We start from the raw sequence: 26,608 nt of genomic DNA on the forward strand, positions 1-26,608 counted from the left end.
TTAATACTTAACAGGGATTAAGTATCTGTTTAACAATCTTAAGTTGATATATCCTTCATTACTGTCAAACTAACTGCATAGTGTTATTAAATTATAGCAGGACAGTGTGTTTTGTTTTGGATGTCTTGATAGTCCCTATAGGAGGCATGTATTTTGTTATACCACCATTTCTACTTTTTGGCCCAAAAGCTGCAGCACAAAACGATGGCGCCCTCTTCTGGGGATTTAACAGAAAAACTATCTCCTGTACACTAATTTAAAATAAAAAGAGACTTGTAATTACTGCCTTATTCTATCAATACAAGTTGAAATGAACGATTAACACACTTTAATATAAGTTTGTTCTGTGGTTTATTTGATCTTAACTCAAGCTTTAAGTACCTTTCAAATTGTAGATAAAATATACATAAACATTGTCATCTCAAAATCCCAAAACATTGCATTTTGATAAGATATTGGAGCTTTTTGCATCAAATTGCAACAAATTTCTTTGCTGTATTTTCATGTAAAATGTCAGAAAAAAGCAGAACATGAAACCTTTTTCAGTTAAAAAGAAAAAAACAGGTTCACTGGTTTTAATTAGCAACTGTTGGCAGAGTGATGGTGTTTCCCCCTGAGACATTAAGACACCTCATGCTGTACTCATAAAGTGGTTCCAGCGTTTCCACTTGGACACAATTGTTCTGCGCTGACGTTCCCACACAAAGAATTCACTGTTTGGAGCGTTTATCCCCTCTGAAGTCAGCACCAGCTGAGCTGCGACTGAACACGTGGCAAGTAGCCAGGGGGGAAATGTGTGTGCTTGCATGCCTGAGAGCTGAATATTTTCTGTATGTGTGTAATAATACATGAGGCTGAAGTGGTAAAATGTGCACAGATGGGTGCAGATGGGGTGGAGGCAGCAGCTGGTTAACTTTTGGGATCTGCACTGCGGCGTTTGAGCTTCTCTGGGTTGTTTGAAGCCATATGTGAAAAGTCTCTGAAAATGTCATGGTAGGTTTCGTCACCTGGAAAACACCAAAAAAAAGAGGACATGAGCCACAAATCTGGAAGATTCACAGAATATTCTATGTCAAAATTACAGAGTCTGCCCTGCGTTTCAGCACATCTCCTATTTCTCTTAGATGCAGCTGTTTTTGAAAAAGCTACCAACTTTTCAGACAGAATTCTTTAAACCGTGATGGCAAATATTTCCTGAACACACTAAGAGTTATAAGTCAACACATGCAAGCATGAAGCATGCGGCTGAACAAATAAACACTCACATGGCATGCACATGCACTTTACCTCTTAATTTGCTGTAGGTGGCACACTGCACAAGCAGTTGAAGCCAGATGGACATCTCAGTGGGCAAAGGGCAAAGGCACACGAGTGCACACAACAAAGACAAACAATGAAAAAGCACAGCATGTCAAATACTGACCAGCAGTTTTTTTCAAGCAGACAAACACACCATGCTTCCATTCCTTCATGACTGAAAAAGCTCCCATCAGATACTAGAGTCAAAGAGAGTTAACAACACCCAGATCAATCATGAAAGAATGGACTCTGCAGCTTAAAAAAGAACAAAGCCAAATGAAAAAATAATACAAAACCCACTGTTGACCTTAAGATTGACGACTACAGATCTTTAGGACCTGGTATGAAATTCTTATAAATAAAAACACATCATATAGAAGAATGAGAAAGCTCAAACTGGCTCACTATTCACAGAATAGTGGTTGAACAAAAGCCACTAAGTTTAGCTTACAAAACTGGAATGACAACCTGCTACATAAAAAGATATATAACATCTGATCGTGTCAAAGCAGTGTGCACACTGGATATAAAAATATCCAAAATATACTATAAACAGGCCTGACAAAGCCCAATAACAGATTGACAGCACTCACATGTTGACCTCTAGTGACATTGTATTTGAGTAGCTTGTAGGTTTCAAAGTGCAGGATGCTGTGCCTGTACAGCACAAAGTGCATGTTGACTTTCTTTGTTGAAGGGTTATTTTTTTATCAGCCATCAATAAGTTTGTTTCGCCTGCGTTCCAGCCTCTAAACTCATCATACCCGGTGTTCTAACTTCTTGATTAACAAGAACTGGATTCTTTTTCTTCTTTTTTTATCTGATAACTGGTGGTCCTTGTCTTGAGATGTTATCTTAGTCCTGCTAGTCATGTAACCCCCCCAAAGCCCAACCACTTATATGGTTCTTTATAGCCTGCAGACTCTTTCTGGTGTTGGCCAGCCCAACTCCTGTCCCACTCAGTGACCCCCCAGATCCCTGCCCCTCTGAATGACCTGATTGGCCGAACGCTCCGTCCATCTCCCGCATCTCTTTATTCATTTTGGCAATCCGCAACCTGAAAGACAGGAGGATGTGAGAAGAAGAGTTTTTCTTCTCTAGTTCATGTAATTTTTCTCTTAACTTAAACACTTACAAAGTGACGATGTCAGCATTTGCATTCTCCACGGCAATGGTTATGGGGTCTTTTTGGTTCTTGTCAAGGGCGTTGTAGTCAGCGCCTCGCTTCAAGAAGAGACAAACCAACCTGGGAATGTAAGTAGACAAAGTAGCAGTCTGTAAAACTGCAAGTTCAGCAAGATTTATCGACTGAAAATCAATATTTATTATAGTACCTCAAATATTTGACTCATCCTGCAATAAATGCTTAAAACATCATAAGCTTGTGATGCCTCAAACTCTGTCAGTTTTAAATTTATTATCAGACTCATTTTCCTAATTTGATTTGACAGAAAATTAACAGGATTTCAGGGCGCTCCTCCTGTTATTCCTGAATTTTCCATAATGGGCTTGTTCATTTTTATACCAAACCAGGTAAAAACTAGCCAAAAGAAAAATCTTGGTCTTTTTGATTATGTTGTTTTGTTTTGTTTAATATTCAGATTCTGTGTTGATGAAACGGAGCAAAGGCGTATATTTAAAAATTTACACAGCCAGGCTTTCCTTGCATTAGCTGCCTGGTGTAGTACAGTGGCAGCTCTGCATGGGGATATTAAAAAAACTAGAAAAAACAGAATCAAACAGCAGCCACCAACTCCAAATGATACCTTCACCTCTTGTTGCCTGTACATGACTAATAACATTGCAACGGACTCATCTTACCCTGTCTACCACCTGTTTAAACTGTTGTCCTCCAGAAAATGTCAAAGCTCAATAAAAACACACACTTCCAGATTCCCGAAAAGTTACTAACATCGGCATACTGAACTCTGAAGTGAAAACCTCCCAGCCACGTATAATGTGCAATAACAGCCAAGTGGGGAAAAGTTGATCACATTTAAAAGTTCCTAAATTTTTTCTTAATGTCTGAAGAAGATTTTTTTTAATGTGCCAAAATTAAATTAATCGGATACTTTGGTGGTAATTATCTCTAAAAATGTTTTTCAATCTGTCAGCAGCAGTATCAGTGGTGCAAAACATACAAACATATTTATGTGTTTCCACATCATAACTAAGGACATGCAGGTTCCTGTTTTAGTAATGTAATTGTGCAGCTTCACTGGTATTATTAAAGTAAAAAAAGTATAAGTAGTGAGTAAAATGACCTCCTAAAGTCTATTTCTACCTTGTGAAACCTCATTAGATTAGGAAAGAGGGTTGGGAAATTTGTAAGGACTTAGGAAAAGACAACAATGCTTCAATAAATATCCCACCACACCTACACTAAGCTGTGATGCAGCTCTGCAGTGCCTGTTCACAAAATGTCCACAACTATGATACATTTATCACATTATTGTAATAAGGCTGGATATTCAGACCAGAAAATCCATAAAAGGGAAAGATATTTTCGGACCGCTTACCCTCCAGCTTTTGTATTTATCTAGATGAACTGCAGCTACTGCAACTGTGGGAAAATGATCAAGAGTCACTTTGAAAGTTGTCTCCTTTCTTTCTTAAAGGATGGTCCAGTATATCCTTTGCTAAAGGAGATAATAATGAAAGCATCCAAACTCCTCTCTGTGGCATGAAGAGAATTTGCTCAGCTCTTTTTCACTCAGATACTTCTGGGTCATTTCACTCAGTAAGAAACCTTCTTAGGCAAAACAGATTATTTAATGTTACCCTTTGAAAGTAACTCCCTCCTGAAAAGTTCAGCATACCATTAGTCACTATGGTGATTTAATCAGGTTAAAAGCAGAGCGGCTTCGTTAGACCAGTTAGAGGCTCAACACATTAGAAGCTACAATTATCACTTCAAAGCACACGTCTCTTCCTCCGTTTGTTATTGTAAAGGAAAATGCACATTTCACTGCTATGGTCGGTGTTGATGTTGCTGCAAAACTGTAGAACATTAAGCATAAACAACAGTAATTAATCATTTCCAGTTTACTTACAGCTCTAGACTTGAGGCAGAGTCTAGACTAGTTAATGGGTTAGGTTTTCTGTAGAAGATAACTGATTTGATCTCCATGAAAGCAACCCCGAAACAGGAAGTATGCATGCATGATGGTGAGTGTGTGAGGGGTGTGTTTTCTGTACCCTGTGTGACCGAGAATGGTGGCATGGTGCAGTGGCCTTCTCCCGTTGCTGTCTGCCTGGTTGACGTTGGCGCCGTTCTGCAGCAGGAACTCGCAGGCTGCCAGGGCGTTCTGCGTGCAACAGAATCGAGTTTCTTATTACCGCCTTGTCCGAACAGCTGTCATGATGCTTTTTATGAAGTTTTATGATATGACACCAGTTATGAGGTTAAGTTTAATAAATTTCTTCTTAAAAATTTCTTGTCATTTTAGAGATATTTTTGATTTAAAATGCGTTTGAGCCAAAGGTTCAGCAGGATTCATCTTGTTATGTTGGGATGGTCAGTGCACGCTCCCCTCACCACAGAGACAGCTTGTATCAGGGGTGTGCTCGAGTCTTCGGCCAAGTTGACCCAGTTGACATCAGCTCCGTGGGCCAGAGCGTCGGCCATGACGGGGAAATTCTGCAGAGCTGCGGAGCGATACAGTAGGGCCCCAGGATGAAGACCGCTAAGATCCTCCTCTTCCTCCTCCACATCTAAAGGGGGGGTGGAGAAACAGTACATACTAATGTTTTTTTGTTTTTTTTATTATAATTTCTGGGAACATCACAGCCAAAGAGGCCTGTTTTAATCTGTCATGTGGTACTTTTAAAAGCTTTGAAAGTTCAAATGAAAGTACATGTTTGTTTTAGTCAAGTCAGATGATGCATCGGTGTGTGTGTGTGTGTGTATGTGGTATGTGTATGTGCTTTGTCTTACCTTTGTGAAAGCCTGTATTGTTTATTTGGACAATATCTTTGGGGCTTAACCCTGTGAAGGAAGACAGAGATTTATGATAACTGGTTGATCCTCCTGTCTGCCACAATGGCCTCAAAGTACTTCAAGTAATTTTGCTGGATCACCATGTTTAGGAATGTTTCTATTGTTAACACCAGCAGGAACAAATAAGCGAGGAACTAGAAGTGGAGAAGGCAGAAACATCCTGATTCCTATTTTACCTGTGACACGAGGCAGCGTGGCTCGGTTTGGTTTAGGTTTGATCGCCGGTCGCTCTGTGGTTCGATCCTGTGTGGTCGCTCTGTTTCTCTTGGCACTGGATCGCCTCAGCGGAGGGTTCCTGCCGGCTTCTGGCAGTTTTTGGATGAATTTCTTTTCAACGTATTTCGATCGAATCCATGACTCCTTGTCTCCTCTGAGGAGAAAATACAAAATAATAGGGGAGAAGAGGGAAATGCTTATTATTGGGTAGTGTTGAATTTGTCTTCAAAACATCCATCTCTGTAACGAGGGCCATTATTTCTAACAAGTTTGTAAATTAAGTAATAACTTAAGTAAAGATCAGACTCATTTAAGAATCAAAAGTTCCTTAATTTAACTGAATGACAAACTAAAAATGGTTAACTTTTCAATATAAGGAGCCAATTTAATCAGATAAGAAGATATTGATTTATCAGCCTGTGTGTAAAAAGAAGGGGAAAGAAAGAAGACTGCACAAGGCAAGCAGCCTTACAAGTTTCCGGAAATATCAATCATCTGCATGATTTACCTGCACACTTCCTGTCTGTTGCAACTAAACACAGAACACAAACAAGGAAGTCGAATCAGTCTAAAAGAAGTAGACAGCAGCGATTTGGTGAGCCACACAGATCTTAACAGGGGAAACCTTTACAAGACTTTCACTGAACAATGGATCTAAACTTGTGTTTTTATTTGTTTTTGTGTTGTTTTGTGAAGAGCTGTAGAGAATCAGCTCACTCAGAGTAGTGGTACAGTAACCGTCAGATTATAATGTGAACATGCACGCACACCAAAAACGTGACAGCAGAAGAGGAAATGTGGAGGACTGCGTTTTCATGGTTTGCAGCTGCCTGAACGGCGATGTTGTACACTAAAGCAAATAGCTTAAATCTTTATGAATAAAAGGGCACACATTGTTTTTTTGTCGTTGTTTTATCTGATAGACGAAGCCAGCAGAGGTGTGGACATTTCCCAACACAAAATTATAGCAATCATTAACTGAACCCCTGTGGTGGACTAGTAATAATTAACACTGGGATACACTCTGTTATTTAATAAACTTATTGGAAAAGACAGAATTATGAATAAGAAAAAAAATAAAGTAACAAGATGGTGTTAAATTTGACTTTTAACTCAGAAAAAGTTAATAAAATCAGCTTTCATAACTAAGGATTTATCAAGTTTTCTGTTCTGGAGAGCCCCAAGTTTCACAAGTCGTTGTAGGAAAGATTAGCATTATGAAAAATATACCTTCACCAAACACTTTAATCAATCTTTATTTTTCAACAGAGCCCGAATCTATCAGAAAAACTTTCTTATTTCTATAAGTGGTCTAGTTCTCTTTTAATGGACATTTAAAAGCTCCTCTTCAGATGTTGGCTATCTATTTTTATTCAAAAGATGATCCCTCTATTGCCGCTGATTTTCTGTCCAATTCTTGTAAAATCTGGCTTTTTTTTCAGTTTTCTTCTTATAAAATGGTTTCTGATTTCTAAGGACAACATTTTCAGATACAGCTCATCAGATTTTTTTTTTTTTTAGGTTTGCTTCTTCTTTTGCTGCTTTTGCTCAGTTTTCTCACTGAACACTGTACTAAGATATGCCAAGGCTTCAACTAATAGCTCTTTGGGAATCAACTTGATGGTGCAAAAATACTATTTTATGTCTGTCAAACTTTTATCTTTGACATTTTTCATGGATGCAACTAAACAAAGGGGCCTAGAATGGTAAGAAAAAGACTGAAAAAGCAGCTAATAGAAAATAGAAAAACATTTAAAGAAATTCAGAAAGACTGTAGAACTACTGAAAGCCCAAATCTTTGGAAAATTTAAAGACAAGTAGCAGTAGACAGTACTGTACAGCACTAAGATGTATCACCAAAACACAGGAACTGAAAAACATGCAGCTTTTTAGCCTTAAGACAGTTGAATTTTAATGACTAAATAAATAAACCAGGAATTCAGACTGGTCTGACAGGTTGTGTTAGTGAAAATATAGATATATATATTATAATTATTTGAGAATGCAAATTTGAGATACACTGATTCATTAAAAAGGGGAATCGCAGCTAAATCACAAAGACAAAGATTTAACACTCTAACAGCCAGAAGCCTTCAAACCATTTAAATTTTATATTATGTAAATTTCTTAGCAATGATCAAACACACACATTAAATTTAGTTGATTTTGCTTTACAACAGTTTATAATATTAAGAATCTGCTATTGTAGTTCATGAAAATATGCAGCACCTTCATACAGGGTGAATAGTTACTATAGCCAGAGGTAAAGAAATTTCAGTTTTTACAACCAGTTTTTTTCAAGTGCATCCCCTTGGGCTCTTTTGTGGAAATACCTGGTTATTGTCTCCACTTACAAAAAGCTCATAGGTTTCTACATAGGATCGTTGATGTCATATAATCTGGGTAAGATCAGTAGATTCCCCTTTAATGTCCATACATTGGAATATATGGTCTGTTCTGTACCTGGGACTGGAGGGGTGGGGCTTCTTAATGGTGATCTCATCAATCCGAGCCTCGTAGATCCTATTGATTACTGTGTTTCCCAGCTCACACATCAGCTTGAGAACAGCAAAGAAAGAGGTACAAAGTGAATTTTTTCAGTACTTTTTGGGGAAAGATTAGTTATTGGAAGCTTTACATAATTTTTTACTTAGTCATTATTCTCACAGGACGATTTTGTTAACATAGAAAAGGCCATAATGAGGTTTGTGTAGCGACTGTTAAATGGTTAAATTACCTTAATGAGCTCTGGCTCCCAGGAGTCAAGAGTGAGGGAGCGTACTTTGGAGAAATGAACTCCCAGGCTCCTGTTAGAGAAGAAAATCATTACATTACACATGACTAAAGCCAAATGAGTGTGTGTACTTGTCCATGTATTTTAATGGGGACCAGCTGAAGTTTAAGACCATCATCATGAGGATGTTTTTGAAAAATGAGGACTTTCTGGCCTTTATCAGAGTTTAAACGTAGTTTTAACGTATAATTTAAAATGTTAATGGGACAGAACATTTACCTGTGTATTCCAGAGCAGACGATGCACAGTGTGATGCCCAGGTTGATTGAGGCCCAATCAGGACCGGGCTCTCCACAATCGCAGCACTGCCGGTTCCCTGGGATTGCCTGAACCTCCTCCAGTGCCTTGCAAACCTTATTTTCTTGATCTGTGGCTCCTCCGACCCCTCCTCCCAGTATACTGTTGGCTGACACAGAGCTGCAGCGTTGCCTCTGATAACACAAACACACAGGAATTAAGAAACAAAGAAAATTTCCTCAGAATCTCAGATTGAACTTCCACTAAAAATACAGATATTTTAGATAAAGTTTCTTTTTCTTTTCTGTTTGTGTATGTGTGTTTCCTCACAGGGCTATGTGCATCCTCTCTGTGCTCCTGAAAGGCTGAAGCGATGCTGTTCTGGACAGCACTGATCCATGCTTGCTGCTGCCGTTCTGAGTCCGCTTGCAACAAACAGCACCTGTGCAAACACACACATATAAACACTGTGACCATTTAATTTCTCAGTACGTGACACAAGAAATGGGAAACAGCTACTGATTAATTCTCAAACGCAACACACACATCCGCTACACCAGCTTGCAGGACACGTTAATCCACACTCTTAACCCTGATGAAAATCCACAAGCATGGCTCAGACACACATACGCAATGACTGCATAAAGCTTTGCGCCCACACAAACTCACTTAGATGGGGACACCACTTCAAAGAGAAATCGCCTCTCATTTTCAGAGCTGGGCTTGACTGTGCAGAGACGCAAGTCCTCCACCACAACTGTGGGCAGGTCCTGAAGGAGACGTAGACAGTAAAAACATGCAGTTGAGACGTGTTTTCACAAAGCTCTTTCTTCTAAACCTTGAGATTTAAAATTTACCTTGAACTTCTTCTGATACACCAGCTGATTTTTCTGTATTGAAAACCAACGTCTGAGGCAGAGAAAGAACACAGAGGATGATCATGGAGTCTAGGGTTCAGCCATTTGAAACATCAGAAGGCAACTTGTTAACATTAACAGCTCACATCTTAGAAACTATGTGTAAAACATATGAAAGGATAAAATAAAGAGCAACTATTCTTTGGTATTTGGTGGTAAAACCTGTACCTGCTCCAGGTCTTGAAAGCGTTGCTGGCCCTTTTATAGAGGTAACCCTCCATTGCAATCCCATTAGCTGCATCAGCATTAAAATCCATAATGGAGTCATCGAAGGACATGTCCTGAATATGTAAAAGAGATACAAGTCACTCGGTGTCATTGAAATTGCTGTGTGGGCGTTTTTCGGTTATATAGTAGATTTATATATTATTTACTATGATTGAAAGGGATAAGTTTGTAAAGTCAAAGTGTTTATTGGAAAACTTCCCCAGATTGTCATGGTGAATCTGCCAGTGAGCAGAACCAGAGATGCAGTTTTATTCTTTTTAAAACATGAAACCTACATTACCCACAATGCCTCACAGTGAATGCAACACCAACACAACCTTCAATGAGAAAAATCTGTGGTTTGTCCATTTAAATGGCACATTTTCTCAATCCTCACCTTTTTCTTGATCTCTGCATGTTTTTGCTCCATGTCCCTCTTCTCTCTGGCAGCATCTAGGACAAACTGTGTGTGCTGTCAGGACAGAGACATGCATTAATCTTTAGAAACAAACACTGATTTATAGTATTCCACTGTCATAATGCATTTTCATTCATTTAATTTCTTCAAGATGCAAGCAATGAACATCTAAAAAGCTCAAATTCTGTTAGGTTTTGTTTTTACTTATTTAGGGCTTTTTATTTAGTTGACTGTGGGATCAGCACATATGTAGTGCCTTGTCCAAAGACACAGCAGTAATAAATGAAAATTCAAAACTCTGAGCAGCTCTCACCCACCTCATTAGCCATTCTTAATGAGCTATGAAGAAACTCTTAAGAGCAGAAAAGTCTATTAATCTACTTGCATTAGGAAGCAGAAAAAAGAAGAAATGAAGGGGATATTCAGTTTTTTCAATATCACAATTATCATCATATCGCCCCATTGGTTGCATCTAAGAAATCTCATTTATACAACTACCGTCCATTTTTTACTCTTTATTTTATTTTTCACCAGTCTGTAATGAATGTCCTTTACACAAGGACTACATTCCTTTATTTTTTTCCACTTTAACATGTTTGGTTCTGAGAAGGAGTAACAAAGAAGATCAACCCCTAGGTTATCTTTCCTACAAGCTTTTCTGGAAACAGGAATTAGAAAGAGTTGAACTCCTTTGTGCATCTGGTGCTAAATCCAAGAGCAACACAGACACTTTCATTTGTAGAGAGTCTGTTTCATGCATTACTTCTAATCTTCATTTTCTCTTGTATCTGCGTATTCTCATTCCTATCATTTCCTGTTTAAACAGGAAGAGTCTTGCTGTGGTTTAGTTAAGTCAGTGAGCGTTTTCACAATTTATTTCCTGTTTTAAACTCTTTTCATTTAAGAAAAGCACTCAGCAGTGATTCTGCTGATGCTCAAGGTTGACAGTGCAAAAAAAAGGCTTTTTTTGTTTGTTTTTTTTCAGTTTCTGCAGACAAAGAGCTAGAACAAACACACATGCACAGAGACACACAGACATGTGAAATATTTCCTGTTGTTACTCACTTTTTCCTGTCACGATGAAAGCATAATGTCATCTTGTGACTGCTTCACAGACAGATGCCAGCTTGGATGCAGTTTATCCACACAACATTTAGGGACCTCTAACTAAAACACCCTGTTACTTTTTTGAATAGAAACATTTTGTTGTATCTCTTTACAAACTAATCTGTAAAACCTCTGTTAATCCTTCTTTCTTTCTTTTTCTTTTGCTCCAATGGGACAAATAAAAAAATTTCTGTTTCTTAGATTAAGTTGGAAAGAATGTTGATAAACTCACAATTTTATATCAGAAGACATAAAAATTAACGTGTGAAAAATTAAGTACATCCTCGCTGCTTTCATGAGAGGTTGAGAATCATCCAGATGCACTTTTTTTTTTGCACATTTTGGCAGTTTCCTGGTCAGGAGCATTCAGATGTGTGCTAGCACAATGCCAAGGACAAACATAATTGAAGTGGACGTCTCAGCAGGTTCTCCTAACATCAAACTGTGCAATGCCCAAAGGAAAAAGACCAAACTTGAGATGTTTGACCAAACTGGACAGCACCACATTTAGAGCAATCCAAACTCAGCACATCAGAACAAACAACTCATCATGAAGTAACTGAGCTGATTAACCAAGTATTCTAGAGTTAAAAGTGACTAAACCTGAAACTGGGTCATGCAGCATGACTTTTCTGCAGTATATTTGTAGAATATTCTAATGTGGATACTTGCTGCTACGACTGGAGTGCACAAAATCCATGACTAAATCATAAAGGCACATTTTTGCCAGGTAGTGTAAGGTTAAAACGTGTCCATAGAATGGAACATGATAGTAGAATATAAAATAATGAAGGAAATGATTACCTCTTTATTGAGGTTTTGTCGATATTCCTCTAACTCCGATAGAGACTGGTGGCCTTGTTGGAAGAACTGTGATTGGGCCTCCATCAGCGACAACATCTGACAGGAAACAGAACAGATAAAAAACACTGCCTAATGAGACATGTAATACAGTCTAGGCCTACATTTTAAAGTTGATGGCACAGTTACTTATATTTATATATATAATTTTATTACTAAAAACATTGATCAGGTTTGCGTGAACTTACTGCCATCAGAATGTCTGTCTTCTTCTTGGCCTCAATGACGTTAATCTGAAGCAAAGGGAGGAAAAAAACTGTGGTTACACACACTTTTCCATTACCAAGAAAATAAAAGTATACTGGCCAGCTGGAGCCACAACCACAAGACAGGACGCTTGGAATCAAACCTACCTACAACTACAGTCACGTGTACTGCAGTGTATTTTATTCAAAGCATTTCTGGCAGCTCAATGACTGCTAAAGCTGACATAAATCTAGTATAAGCCAGTTTTCTGCAAATATATGATTATTTTTTATTATACCAAGTACTTTTCTTACCTCTAGAACATAGTCCAAGGCCTCAGATCGAAAGGCCTTGCGTGCATTAAGCAGAGCATTGCTTGCCTCTTCTACTTCGTGCAGTTTCCCCCGTGGAGCCTGAGCATTCCTGGCCAGAGCCCCTTCCAGGGTTTCGCTGCTGCGCTCAAACTCTTTACGCACATCCTTGAACCGACGAACATCTCTGAGGATAGAGGGGAAGGAAAGAGGAAAATGTGATTTAGTCTTCTCTATTATTATTAGTAAAATTAGAACATTGAGACAAGTAATTGGTTTAATTAATATAATTTGCCTTTTTGAGTTTTACTGTGCAAAAATAAGTGGACAAAAGTAAAAGCCAGTTATTTATGACCTTTATGTAATTTACCAAATCGTTCCACATAATGGGCGCAGACTTAAGGCAAAGTATGAAGGGAAGGAAATGGTTGACAGATGAAAGGGAGTGCCTTAGTCTGAAGATGTTGGCTAATTGCATGTATTACATTGATGATGTTGGGAAAGAGGCACCAAATCCAAGAAGATTAGATTAAACAAACAGGGAGGGCTACCAAAGTAGCTCACTCACTCCTTCACGAAGTTCTGCAGCTTTGTCTTGACGGACTTCTGTGTGATCTCAATCACTTCCTACAGGGACACAGGCAAAGACAAATCTCTTGCAGTGAGCACAGACCGCTGGCAAAAGTCAAATACAGTGTGTTCAAAGCTGCGTTACAGCTTCATGTGGTCTCATGCTTCAGCTGATAATTGTCATGAGTGGAATGAAGAAGTTAGGCAGGCTTTAACAGATGGACAGACACACTTACCCCCTGTGCTTCCAAGATGACAGACAGTTTTTTAGAAAATCTGTCCAAGCAACCCTGCAGGGCAAACAGCTTAGATTAATTAGGCTCTACATTTGAAAAAATCTTAGGAGCAATTTGATTTTTTACATCTCTAAACGTCATCTTTCTCTAAAGTGCAATTTCTGTTCATTGAGGCAATACTGGTTTGTCTTTTTAGCACTAAACTAATGTAATAATGGACATACTTATTCAATACCAGGAGAGTGCATCCTCATATGCCGATGCCCTATTATTTCAAATTAAAAAAAAATATTGATGTGCAACTAAAGATTCATCAGAATCTGTTTGGAAGTTTTTGTATAATCTTGCTGATAAACAGACTATGTCAGTAATCACATACTTCCACCATGGCTTAGGCTTTAGTGCAGGAATAACATAGGAGATAACTTGAGTGTAAAAATAACAAATGACTGGCATGTCAGAGTGCTCTCACCTCCATCATCTTGTCCCTGGAGCACTGGTGACCCAGCTCTCGGAGGCCATTGACAAAGCTCTTACTGGTCTGACAGTAGACTCTGCCTGCATCCAGCATGGCCTGGCATTGTTTCACAAGCTAAAAGACACAAATATAGAACAAAACTTGAAAGCTCTGAATACGCTACAAAGATGTAGCTTAGGGGACAAATGCTATCATTATGCATAACTAAGTCACAGTGTAATCCACTTGCCCATTAAATTTAATGGACAAGTGTGTCCAGACCTTATTTTTAAATATTTTAAAACATAATTTAAAAAATGCTGTATGAAAATAAGAGATTTTTAAAGACAAACTGTGCCTATGTAAGCAACGATGGGCTCCCTCATACAGTATCGTCACAATTTCTTGCCTGAGACCACTATTACCTGAATGGTCTCAGGATCACAACGATTTATAGGGTACACACATCCTCACAAAGCCTTCTGCACACCTAACTGATCACAAGTAACAAGCTGCACCTCATTCACTGTGCAAAACTTCACGCATGAAGTTATATTTCAAGTAATATTTCCATCTACCATCTTCTGAGTCAGATTTGTACACGTGGGTTAATTTAATTTGGTCTCCAGCAGAACCTGTCAGAAGCATCTGGCTCTTCTGCTGCGTTTTCCATTAAAGAAGTAATGCACCTAATAATAGGTTTTATGAATTGAAAACTACATTATGCGCTTTCACTGTTATGAAAACAATGCTGTTGTAAAATGGATTTTTTTTATCAATTCATTCATGCAACTGTTTGGGACTCTTTTAACAAAAACTCAATATATCCCCCAAATACAAACGGGGTGAACCCTCACCTTGCATATGAACTTCTGATCAGACTTGTTTAGCTAGTTTCAGACATTTTTCCCAACATTTAGCTACAGTGGTCTGGATTTGTGCTTTTGAGGGGTGTAGACTGTATTTCTTTCCCTACTAGTAAGCTAGCAAGCTAGCTAGCTCATTGTGCCAAAAACATGGTAGCCTATGAAGGTCAAATATACATCAAAGTTCAAAGAACCAAGGCTGTCCACCCACACACCACTGATATTGACCTTTCCTCTGTGTGGTTGCTCTCTCTGATTATGTTAATGTGTCTTTACATGAAACTATGAAACTTTACAAAGAGAAATTCATCCAGTTGCAGTATCAGTAGCTTGTAGTGGCTAGTTTTAGAAAACTAAGGGGCTGAGTTATGACGAGGGCAAAACTGCTGCGCTATTTAACATTTGCTGCGCAGTTTTGCTCTGGTTATGTTTCTACGATTAGCGCCTGATCTATTAAGACTGCTCCTGTTATCATTTGCGGAGCAAACAGCAGTATTTAAATGAGGATTTAGCGGCGCTGTTTGCTCTGTCATGTAAGGTTCTGGAGAGCAAGGAAACCGCAAACGCAAAATTAACTTTTATCCGATAGAAGTTGAGACAAATAAAGGAGACAAATAAAAATATTGCGGAAGTCGAGGAAAAAAATCTAAATGTCACCAGAAATGCTGCAATATAGTTTCATATTCAAGTTCAATTTATTTATAAGGCACACTAACAACAACCTTTAGGAACCAAGGTATTGTACATATAAAAACATGCAAGGAACAAATAAGAAATAATAAAGGTTTAAAAGCTATAAAGAAATAATAATAATAATAATAATAATAATAAAAGACAGGCATGATAAAGTCTTTAAACTTATCCAGCAATTCTAATATTGCAACGCTGGATCGTCTCCACAATCCTCTTCTCTGGCATTCTAAATATATTAATATAATAGAAAAAAATGCATTATCTTAGTCGCCTTTCATGGTGTCTGTGCCTCCTCCTCAAAATTATTACTGCAGCCATTGCGCGTATACTGTTGTGCCAATTAGCACCTGCTTTTCAGAAACGCTATTTTTAGAGCAAACATAAACACCGCAAACTATTTGCGGGCTACATGAATCCCACTGCTGCGCAAACCAGATTTATTTGCATAGTCTCCTCCCACTAATGTGCACTTTCTGGCCGGAACGCCCATAATGCATATGCAGTAGCTTCAGAAACGCAAAGTGGAGAGCGGCGCAGTTTTGCCAGGATAACTGACGCAGTTCCATGTTTGCGGCTTTGATAGATAAGCTTGGGCCGATTTTAGCGGAGCAAAGCCGTCTGCACCTGTTTTAGTACACGCAAAGCGTTAATAGATCAGGGCCTAAGTTTATAGTAGTTTACAACTTCTGCTTCTTCACTGACGTTTTCTCTCTGCTTATTTTGCACTATTGTTATTAACTATTCTCTAATGTCAGTCATCGGCAACTACAGTAATAACAGAAATGACACAAACTGTTCTTGTATGGTTAGCTGTGCAACTCGTTGGACAGCTTTTGTAAGCCTGCTGACGGTAAGCTCCAGTATGAATCCCCAGTTTGATTATAAATGACCTTGTGATTTCATTTTAGGGTCCTGGTATTCAAGCACACTCATTGTGACACTGCAATACCTTGCTAAAACATTTTATTAAAGGTCCCATATTTTGCAAAATTCACTTTCTAAAGGTTTTCTAACAGTCATATGTGTCCTCATAGCATGTGTATGAGGCCCAAGAATGAGAAAATTCTGTCACCTCTCTCACTTGTTCCACTTTTTAGTGAATGTGTGCTGAAAGGGTGAGTGTGAGCTAATTCTCTTTGTGAACTCACAAAGGGAAATAACTACTGCCCCCAGTAGTGGATACTGTCATTGACCCGCCCCCCCCAGCCTCCTAAGCCCACTCTTTAAAGTCACAGAGCAGGTCCCAGCAAAAAACAGATCCTCTCACAGACAGGGGAGTGGACAGGCACCACTTATGAACATTTAAAGGTTCAGATACAGAAACAGCCCATTCTCATTAGAGCTCACTAGAGCCACATCTGGAATGGCTAAAATTAAGGACCAAGGCTGAATTTGAGGTAATACACTTTGAATACAATGTTGTTGGACCTCTGACACCCATATGAAACTTTTGAAAAAATGTAGAATATGGGACCCTTAAACTGTTTTTAAAATTACTGATAACTAATAAGCTTTTCCTGCTATGGCAAGTCAAAATGCAGTTAGAATAGTCTACATATCAGCAGATGTGTATATGCACTGCTTTCAGGTCATGCCCATTCAGTTTTGGTGCTTAAAAATGTAACAAAGGAAATCCTGAACCTGTTATTCTTCCCAGTTAGATAATGATACAACATAGCGAATTAAGTGGGAGTAACCGCTGAAAAATTTTCCACATACTTACAGGAAGAGCGAAGACCTCAGTCTCCACTAAGTGCACTGTCAGTAAGTGCTTGTATATAAGTGGAAGAGTTTAAAAAAACATTTTCTGATTTTAGATAAATATATAGCTTAAAATTACAAATACTGCAAATCCTCCTGTTTTACTGTCCTGAAAGCCTCCAGCTAATTTAGGTGTGTATTGTATGGACCTCATGTTACCTAACAGTGCAAAACAATGGTTTAGATACATTTATCAATAATTTGTGCAGATCTGTTTGGTTCAGTTTGCATCCACAGTTCAGTTTATGCCCCTCCATTGCAGCTTGCATATAGTGTAGGCCCATCTTCATTCATCAGTCAAGCTCAGCAATGAACTTACCCCCCCCCCCCCCCCCCCCCCCCCTCTGTGCCCCCCAAAAAAGACAACCATTTTCCAGATATCAGACAATCTAACATTCTTTATGACTGCAGAACAGTTCTGTATAGGTAGCAGTGTCATTTTCTCAGGAGCTTTCAGGTACTTTAATCCCTAGATTGATAGTATTTACATCAAAAGTAGTTAAAAACTATGATAACATGGGATGGCCTTACACTGTATACTGTATATTCCAGGCTGTGCTGGACCACAGTTTCCTATAACATCAGCATTCTTAGATAACTGAGCTACCTTATTAATTATGAACAAACCACAGACATCAGTCCAAAAACAGCAGTTCTACTGTTTTTGGAGATGCCAGCTATTTTGCAAACATGTTAAAATAATTAATCTCTTCCATTTTTGTCTGTGAGTTATCACTATCAGTTTAAGTCTTTTATATGAGATGTTTCTATGAAGAAAAGTGAGTTATTCGCTTGAAGCCTGTCTTCCCATCAACGGTCAACTGATGCAGTACTGAAGGCTGATTAGAATCTTTTTAACTGCTTATGGAGTTTTTATGCCAGTGTAAAAAATACTCTCGATTTTGTAGACATACCACAGGGTAGCCAAAAAAAAACCCTCAAGAAATAGGAAGTACAATTACTATTTCTCCTCTTTTTGGTAGCACTTTTCTGTAACAGCAGGTCGTGTCTTATATAGATTTCACAAGCTGTGCTACTGATAAGAACGTTTTATCAAAAAGTCACTTTTTTTTTTATCTTAGTGTAGATCAGCCATGTCACAGCATGACATCATGCTGAACTTTGAGACAACAGTGACAACAAAATGTAGTACATCATCAAAGTAATCTTGTGAAAAAGCATCTCATGCAAACTAAAACTTCTTCCCTGTATGTTTCTTTTCTCTAAGTTCAGCTGCACAGCAGAAAAACTGAGGATGAGAAGGCACACAGGCCAGATAAAAGTTACCAGACGTTTTTTCAATCCAGTTAGTCCTGTTTATTTCCCTGCTGCTGAAAACAGAATGATAATTTGTCAGTTTACATGCAAAGTGGTCTTTAGGAGATTATTTGATCCTGAAATCAAAGGGCGGCAGAAGCATAAACAACATAGAAACACAAAATTTCCATTTATTCTTCATCAGGGAACAGAAACAGCATGTGACTAATGTCTGTGTGATGAATAGGTGTGAAACTGTCACTCATAAGATCATTAGCACAAAACCAGGAAAATGGATTGTCACACTAAAGCAGAACAAAGTAGTAGGACAATATGATGGGGAAGCAGCACTTGCAGCTACTTCCTGCTACATTCAGGTAAATTTTCCCTCAAAACCAACACCCGCCTCTCACTTCACTGCCTCCACAAACAATCAGTATGTGTCCACCAATATCTGAGACGTGTTTGTGTGTTTTCTTTTGTTGTGTGGAACATGTGTGAAAGTACAGCAGAGCAGTGTGGGTGCATGTGCGTGCGTCTCACCTTGTCCAATCGAGTCTCAAGCTCACTCACATCATTTTGGACGACTTCAATGGCAGCTCTAAGAGGAAGACACAAATATTTAGTTATAGTTGTCCCTGATATATAGATATATATATATAGCTGTAGCTGTCACTGGGTTATATGAAAAGATTGTTGCATTACTGATAAAACATGTTTGGAAATGGTAAATGGACTTGTACTTATATAGCGCTTTTCCAGTCAGCTTGACCACTCAAAGCACTTTAGACTACCTGTCACATTCACCCACTCATACCCCGATAGGCACATCGGGAGGCAACGTGGGGTTAAGTGTCTGGACTGAGGACACTTTGTCATGTAGTCCAGGGAAGCCTGGAATCTATCCACCAACCTTCCGGTTGGAAGATGACTGCTCTTCCTTCTGAGCTACAGCCGCTCAGAAGGAAGGAATGTTTGATATTATAGATTACAAAGTGGCTTAATAAAGTATTATATACCTTAACTAGGAATAATATCTCATGTATGTGAATCCTGTTCAGTGACAACTGGTAGAAGCTTGTATTTTGGCCTAATTTTACAGCAAAGATTAAGGATATGTGCTATCATCTTTATGAAATGAAATGAATGAAATGAAATGAAATGAAAAATACTTTATTAATCCCAAAGGGAAATTCAATATTGTAGTAGTAGTAATTTTTTTTTTTTTTTTTTTTTTTTTTTTTTTTTTTTTTTTTTTTTTTTTTTTTTTTTTTTTTTTTTTTTTTTTTTTTTTTTAAACAATCACATTAATTAATTAAGGGCTTTGTTCTTCAGCCTGATAGCTGCTGGAAGGAAGGATCTTCTGTATCTCTCTGTCTTGCATCGGACTTGAACAAGCCTCCCACTGAACACACTCTGTTGTTTCGTCACGGCGTTGTGTAGGGGGTGTGAAGGATCTTCCATTATCTTCGTCAGCTTGTACAGAATTCTTTTTTTGATGATCAACTCCAGCGGCTCCAGAGTTACTCCAAGCACAGAACCGGCTTTCTTGATCAGTTTGTTAATTCTTTTCAAGTCTCTGGTTCTGATGCCGCTGCCCCAGCAGATTGCTGCAAAGCTGATTGCACTTTCAACAACAGACCTGTAGAACATTTGCAACATTTTGGTGCAGACGTTAAAAGATCTCAGCTTCCTTAAGAAGTAGAGTCTGCTCTGACCTTTCTTGTAAATGTACTCAGTGTTGCTTTTCCACTCAAGTCTGTTGTCCAGCTGAACTCCAAGGTACTTGTATTCCTCCACCACCTCCACCTCCTCTCCCATGATGGAAACACTTCTATGTGTGTTCTTGTTCCTCCTGAAGTCAACAATCATCTCCTTTGTTTTCTTGGTATTCAAGATGAGATGATTGTCACCGCACCATTTCACAAACTGACCGACCAGTTCTCTGTACTCTGCTTCTTGTCCATCACTAATACACCCAACAACTGCTGAGTCATCAGAGTATTTCTGCAGATGACAGAACTCAGAGTTGTACTGGAAGTCTGAGGTGTACAGCGTGAATAGAAATGGTGAAAGTACAGTCCCTTGTGGTGTTCCAGTGCAGCTGACCACCATCTCAGACACACAACCTTTCAGTCTCACAAACTGTGGTCTGTTTGTGAGGTAGTCGTAAATCCAGGTGGTTGTGGAGGGATCCACCTGGAATTTCTGCAGCTTCTCACACAGCAGAGCAGGCTGAATCGTATTAAAAGCACTTGAGAAATCAAAGAACATGACCCTCAAAGTGCTGCCTGACTGGTCCAGATGAGAGTGGGCTCTCTGAAGCAGGTATATGATGGCATCTTCAACCCCAAGCCCATTACGGTATGCAAACTGTAATGGGTCCTGAAAGGTGTTCACCTGCTTGCTGAGGTGAGCCAGTAAGAGTCTCTCCAGGACTTTCATGACGTGAGATGTCAGGGCGACTGGTCTGTAGTCTTTTGGTTCAGCTGGTTGTGGTTTTTTAGGCACTGGAACAAGGCAGGATGTTTTCCACAGCACCGGGATTCTTCTCTGGCTCAGGCTGGTGTTGAACAGGTGCTGGAGAATCGGACATAGCTGTTTTGAGCAGGTCTTGAGAACTCTGGGACTGACACCATCTGGACCTGCAGCCTTGTTCTGGTTCAGTTTCACCAGTTGTTGCATGACTTGGTTACAGGAGACAGACAGAGTGGAGGTGGAGGCAGAGGAGGTTTCAGGAAGTCCTGATGTGGAGGGAGATGAGGTTGTGTCCAGGTCCTTGACTGAGCTGCAGGGTGACAGAGTGGAGGTGTGACAGGAAAGCTGTGGGCTCATGGAGGGTGTGTGGCTAGTTGGAGTTGAAGCAGGAGGTGAGCTAAACCTATTGAAGAACATGTTCAGTTCATTCGCTCTGTCCAGACCTCCATCAGTCTGATCCTCCTTTATCCCGAAGCCAGTGATCTTCTTCATTTCTGACCACACATCCCTCACATTGTTTTTCTGAAGCTTACTTTCCAACTTCTTCCTGTAGTCCTCCTTGCACTTCTTCATTTGTGTTTTAAGTTGTTTTTGTGTGGACTTCAATAACTCCCTGTCTCCATCCCTAAAAGCTTTCTTTTTGATGTTCAGCAGCTTTTTCAGGTCACTGGTGATCCAGGGTTTGTTATTGGGGAAGCACCTCACTGTTCTTGTTGGAACGGTGCTGTCCACACAGAAGTTAATATAATCTGTCACACACTCAGTCAAGGCATTGATGTCATCTCCATGAGGTTCACATAGGACGTTCCAGTCTGTAGCCTCGAAGCATCCTCTCAGAGCATCTTCAGCTTCATTAGACCAGGTTCTAATAGCCTTTCTAATGACTGGTTGTTGCTGAACGATGGGCTTGTAGGAGGAGGAGAGAAGAACTAGGTTATGGTCTGATCTTCCTAAAGGTGGCAGGGCAAAGGAGCTGTATGCATTTTTAATATTTGCATAAAATAAGTCCAACGTTTTGTTTTCTCTGGTGGAGCAGCTGACAAACTGTTGGAAAGTTGGTAGAGTTGCAGAGAGGGAGATGTTGTTAAAATCTCCAGAGATCGCCACAAATGCGTTTGGATGTTGTGTTTGAAGCCTGGCCACTACAGAGTTAATGACATCACAGGCTGCGTCTGGAGCGGTACCAGGTGATATATATACCGCTACCAGAATAACGCATGTGAACTCTCTGGGTAAATAATACGGGCGGAGACTCACAGCTAGCAGTTCAATGTCTCTTGTGCAGATCTTCTCTTTAACAGTGACATGTTCAGGATGACACCAGCGCTGGTTTACCAGCACCGCAATTCCACCTCCCTTCAGCTTCCCGCTGAGTTGTTTATTGCGGTCTGCACGGACCGTCCTGAAGCCGTGTACAGACGCATTACAGTCTGGGATGTGTTCATGCAGCCATGTCTCGGTGAAGCACATAATACTGCACTCTCTGTATTCTTTAAGAGACCTGGTTAGCACCTGAAGTTCATCAATTTTGTTAGCTAGCGATCTCACGTTTCCCATAACAACCGTTGGAAGAAACGGTTTGAATCGCCACCGTTTTTCTCTCTGCCTCGCTCCTGCCCTGCATCCTCTTCTCTTTCTTTTCAACTCCGTTGGGATTTGAAGTGTTGTTTCACTGATAATCTTGAGTTTGGAGAGTTTTATCAGTTGATCCCGATGGTAAACAAGTCTCGTTGCCATGGAGACTCACAATAACAAGTCTTGCAAAAACAGAAAAATATTCAGAAAAATCTCCCGTATAGCACAGCCTCTGACCAGCGTGAAAAATCAACCCGAACAGACACAGATTGACAGCTGATGTCTTAAAAAAGACGGCTATATTGCAAAAAATCACGAGTTAAAAACAGAGCTACTACAATTGCTGCTGCCACCTAGCGGCGCATTCTAGAAAGGAAGAATATTATATTATCATATCCTAAATTAATTAAATGATCTTAAAATGAATCCAAAATTTAGAAAAATAAATTCAACACATCAATATACAACTAAAATTATTTTTTTAGAAAAGCATTTTTTTTTCTCTGTCCTTAAACAAGGGAAAAGCAAAAAACAGAGGTTAAATATATGAAAATGTCAAAAATGCCACAAAAGACATTTTTCCTGCACCTTTTCTCAATTTTTATTTATTTTTCAAATTGATCATCTATTATTAAATGGTATTAAATTAAATTTCCTGCTGAAAATAAGAGAAAAAAAATCATCTGTAAACATCATTGTATATTGTCCTGTTTTAATTAAATTCAGAGAAATTTCAGCAATCTAACATTAAGTGAATTACTGCTGTCCTTTTAAGCTTGGGACATCTTTATATACTCACTTCATAGTACTGCATCATGATGGGTTTGGTATATTTAGACACTTTGGAACCTTGAACAGAATTTGAAATACATTCCTTTGGATTTGGGTGAACTTTTGGGACAATACAGTCAAGAAAAGCATCCAGTCAGGGATAGTTATGGTTTAATTTTTGTCTTTGAGAGTAAGTATGAAGTCTTATTCAACCCATGCACGCACAGAAGCCTCTTAAAGACCTTTGCAAGGGTAGTTTTGAGGTTTTTGTAGTGACATTTTGTCTCTTTCTGTCCCTTTCTTTCTGCTCAAGCATGTGGTTTCCGCTGCCTTCCACCAACAGTACAGAGAGACAAAAAAAAAAAAAAAAAGAGACGAGTCTGAGTAAAAAGAGAAGAGAGGAGGGACTGGACAGACAGTAGCTGTTTGTGTTTGTTAGTGCAAGGAGGTTTGAAGCAAACTCTGAGGTCATGTCCTCTTGAAATACGACCAAATGACAAGTCAATGAAGAAGAGACAGAAAGAAAGAGCAAAGAGGAGGCAACAGAGGAGAATAACTGAAAGATTCCTTCAGTGGAGTGGCACATCCTTTTCTTTTCTCCCTCCCTGACAGGCACAAAGCAAGAGAGCATATTAAGACAGAGCTGAAGCTGAGTTTCCGCCGTGGTTCTCCCCACAGAAAACACACTTCCTGTCTCCTGTTGATCACCTCAGCACATCTCGCTTCATTTCCTGCTGCCCTCCCACTACCACTGTTACTTAGCAACAAGAGGTAGCATATCTGAATAGTTACCCAAAGCCGTCACAACTTTTTTTTTTTTTTTTTACCTCATTATGCTCTCTTTGCTCCCTGCCTATCTATCTGGACGTGTTTCATAATCATATCTTTCCTTTTTCTGCTTGACATGAGACCTCAACGTGGTGGATGCCAGCTCAAATTTTCCACCACTGTGCAAGACTCATAAATTCAAAATGGGCATCATAAATCAGCTGGAGGAGAGGGCAGCAGTCAGTGTGACTCAGGCATGGTGCCAGAAGCTGCGAGGGGCACACCCAAATACTGCCAACCTCTCTCTTAAGTTACTTGCAAAACCAGCTTTGTGCAACTTCTCTTTAGATGACACTAGATGCTGAAGTTGAAAGAAAATGAATTACCTACTGCCATGCAGTAATAGACAGTCATGGTTTCTTTCTGAACTTGTCATGTATTAAATTAGGCTCTTTTAAAAGCCAGGAAGTAACTCTCCATATGGGTGAAATCATAAGGTTTACATTTAGTAGAAACTAATGTCTGGAAAAGCCATCCATCACTATTACTTCTTCTAATTTTTCTATGAGAGCTTTTCATAATATGTGAACTTCCTGTGTTACAGAGACACATCAGAAAACAAAATATCAGACCTCATTTCTGTGTTTACAGCTCTGCAGGCCTGCATGCAGTGCGTCATTTCTTTTGCTGACCCCAACAGTGACACAATACTGTTTGACCTCATTGACCTGATTATCACTGAAAACACAAACTGAAAATCCATATAAAAATAAATACTGTTCTTGGTCGCTAATTTGAATATTTTGCATCAAAACATACATTATATTGATGAGTTTGCTGTTGAAAGCTATTAACTGTCTCACCTGCATCTTTATGAGGGACATAGGGAGGGTGAGGTTCTTACCTGAAGCGTGGAGAGTCCTTCAAACTCTCCTCAAAGTCAAGCTTCACTGTCATCCCTGCGTTTGGTTGCGAAGATTTGTTCAAATCTGAGCCCTCACTGCAAACAAAATTAAATGTCGTTGGTTTCAGCGCCTTACATCGGAAACCCGGATCATTGTTCGTGTTAAACAAGTTTAATTCCTCCCAAAGATCGTCCTGCTCGGCTTTCTTTCTCTCTCCGCCTGGTGTGTCGCATACATCCGTGTTTTAAGACGAGCTGTCACCACTTATGAATGAACGTCGTAGTTTTTAGTTGCGTTATTATCATCTTATCCCTCAAATAAAAGAGGTAGCCCGCGTCTCCGTGAGGATGATGCTGCAGAATAAGTTTCCACAGAAACGAAGTGACCTTATTGATCAATACGGATCAATATTCCCACAGGAGTTAAATAAATCAGATGGCAGGTTTTATGTGTCGGATGAAGACTTCTCAAGCTCGCCGACTCTCTCTCGCTCTTTCTAAACACGCACACACACACATTCACACATGAGTCCAGCCCCTCCATCACACGTCTCACTATTTCCGGGTTTCTTACTCACAGCAAATTATGGTCTTGAAATAGAAAACCTCCTAAACTGAGAGGTTAGACTGCAAAGTCTCAAATTATTTCTGAACAAACTCTTCTACGTTGCGTCATATTAATATACAGATCTGACTGACCCATAATAATAAGATCAGATCTGACATTACAGAGAAAACAGCAGGTAATTTTCTCCTCTGTTTCTATACTTGCTGTGTCAAAGAGCTGTGAGCTTCCCACGTGCAGAGACAGGGTGTGTATTCTTGTCTGGCAGCCTTTGTTTTTGTTGGGGTGAAAAGAAAAACCAGTTTTCAGGTTGTCCCACTGAATATGGAAGCCCATATGTGCCAGGAAACTTTGGATAAACAATAAGAATGAAAATATATAATATGAATTGGAACGTATTATAAAATCAAAATGATAAGTCAGTGTTGTAAGATAGTCAGTCAAATTGGCACTTATTGGCCTTTATGTGATTAGATTGGGACATTTTAGTGGTGAACGAAGCTTCCTTTCCTTAGATGATGACATGACCGAACCAGTAGAAACTTGTAGGAGTTGAGGTTGCATTTGCACAAACATTCACAACAACAACTCACCCCTAATATTTTGTACACACACCTACACCCCCCATCCACCCACTCACACAAATGTTGTGTTTGTTGTTGTTCATGGCTTTTTTTTTTTTTTTTTTTTTTTTTTACAGTTTTTCTTTATGTGCTCCTTCAGGTCCTTGAAATTTTGACTGTTTTCTTTGCAGGTGTAGCAGCTGTTTGTCTGGTTTTTGTCTGGAAAAATGCAGTTATCATAAATGGTCTGTATTTATATAGCGCCTGGAATAATATACAAAGCACTTTACATATATATCACATTCACCCATTCACACACTGATGGCGGAAGCTGCCATGCAAGGCGCTAACCACGACCAATCAGGAGGTGTCTTGCGCATGAGCTCAAACCAGCAACCCTCAGGCAACAAGACGACCACTCTACCACTGAGCGACGCCGCCCACACAAAGCATCAGTACATAAGTGTCTGACTTTAAACCTCTGTGCTTCTAACTAGCTTTGATAGTTCATTATGCACGTTCCTGGAGCCGTTGTTACCCTGCAGTATCCCAGGGCTGAGACGCCACACTTCAAAAGCTATTCCAGCCTGA

At 39.4% G+C, this 26,608-nt stretch overlaps 2 protein-coding genes across 3 annotated transcripts in view; one reads left to right on the top strand and one right to left on the bottom strand.

Annotated features, from left to right (window-relative positions):
* Positions 1–334: 334 nt before the first annotated feature.
* Positions 335–25,920, bottom strand: acap1 (ArfGAP with coiled-coil, ankyrin repeat and PH domains 1). 2 transcript variants are annotated; one of them, XR_006010236.1, is made up of 23 exons: positions 24,890–25,920; positions 18,937–18,994; positions 13,832–13,951; positions 13,360–13,413; positions 13,122–13,180; positions 12,557–12,740; positions 12,245–12,289; positions 12,000–12,095; positions 10,068–10,142; positions 9,632–9,744; positions 9,404–9,455; positions 9,216–9,316; positions 8,877–8,988; positions 8,529–8,740; positions 8,253–8,322; positions 7,979–8,073; positions 5,476–5,669; positions 5,237–5,287; positions 4,838–5,013; positions 4,498–4,607; positions 2,435–2,545; positions 1,288–2,356; positions 335–1,007 (listed from the first exon to the last, which is right to left on the bottom strand). XR_006010236.1 is itself a non-coding variant. In XM_041985054.1 (23 exons), the coding sequence occupies exons 1-23, from the start codon at positions 24,940–24,942 to the stop codon at positions 910–912; spliced, it is 2,301 nt and encodes a 766-aa protein (XP_041840988.1). In that variant the 5' UTR covers positions 24,943–25,912; the 3' UTR covers positions 335–909. The 2 variants fall into 2 exon arrangements, 1 of the variants encoding a protein (XP_041840988.1); XM_041985054.1 differs by having other exon boundaries at positions 2,295–2,356; positions 24,890–25,912.
* The window catches only part of agfg2 (ArfGAP with FG repeats 2), a 41,550-nt gene continuing 17,419 nt past the window's right edge, over positions 2,478–26,608 (top strand). The window contains exon 1 of the mRNA XM_041985062.1: positions 2,478–2,553. Within this exon, the coding sequence (XP_041840996.1) occupies positions 2,552–2,553 (2 nt within the window). The 5' untranslated portion in view covers positions 2,478–2,551. The remainder of the gene's footprint in view (positions 2,554–26,608) is intronic.

The sequence above is a fragment of the Melanotaenia boesemani genome, chromosome 5 (genome assembly GCF_017639745.1).
Source record: "Melanotaenia boesemani isolate fMelBoe1 chromosome 5, fMelBoe1.pri, whole genome shotgun sequence".
NCBI classification, from domain to species: domain Eukaryota; kingdom Metazoa; phylum Chordata; class Actinopteri; order Atheriniformes; family Melanotaeniidae; genus Melanotaenia; species Melanotaenia boesemani.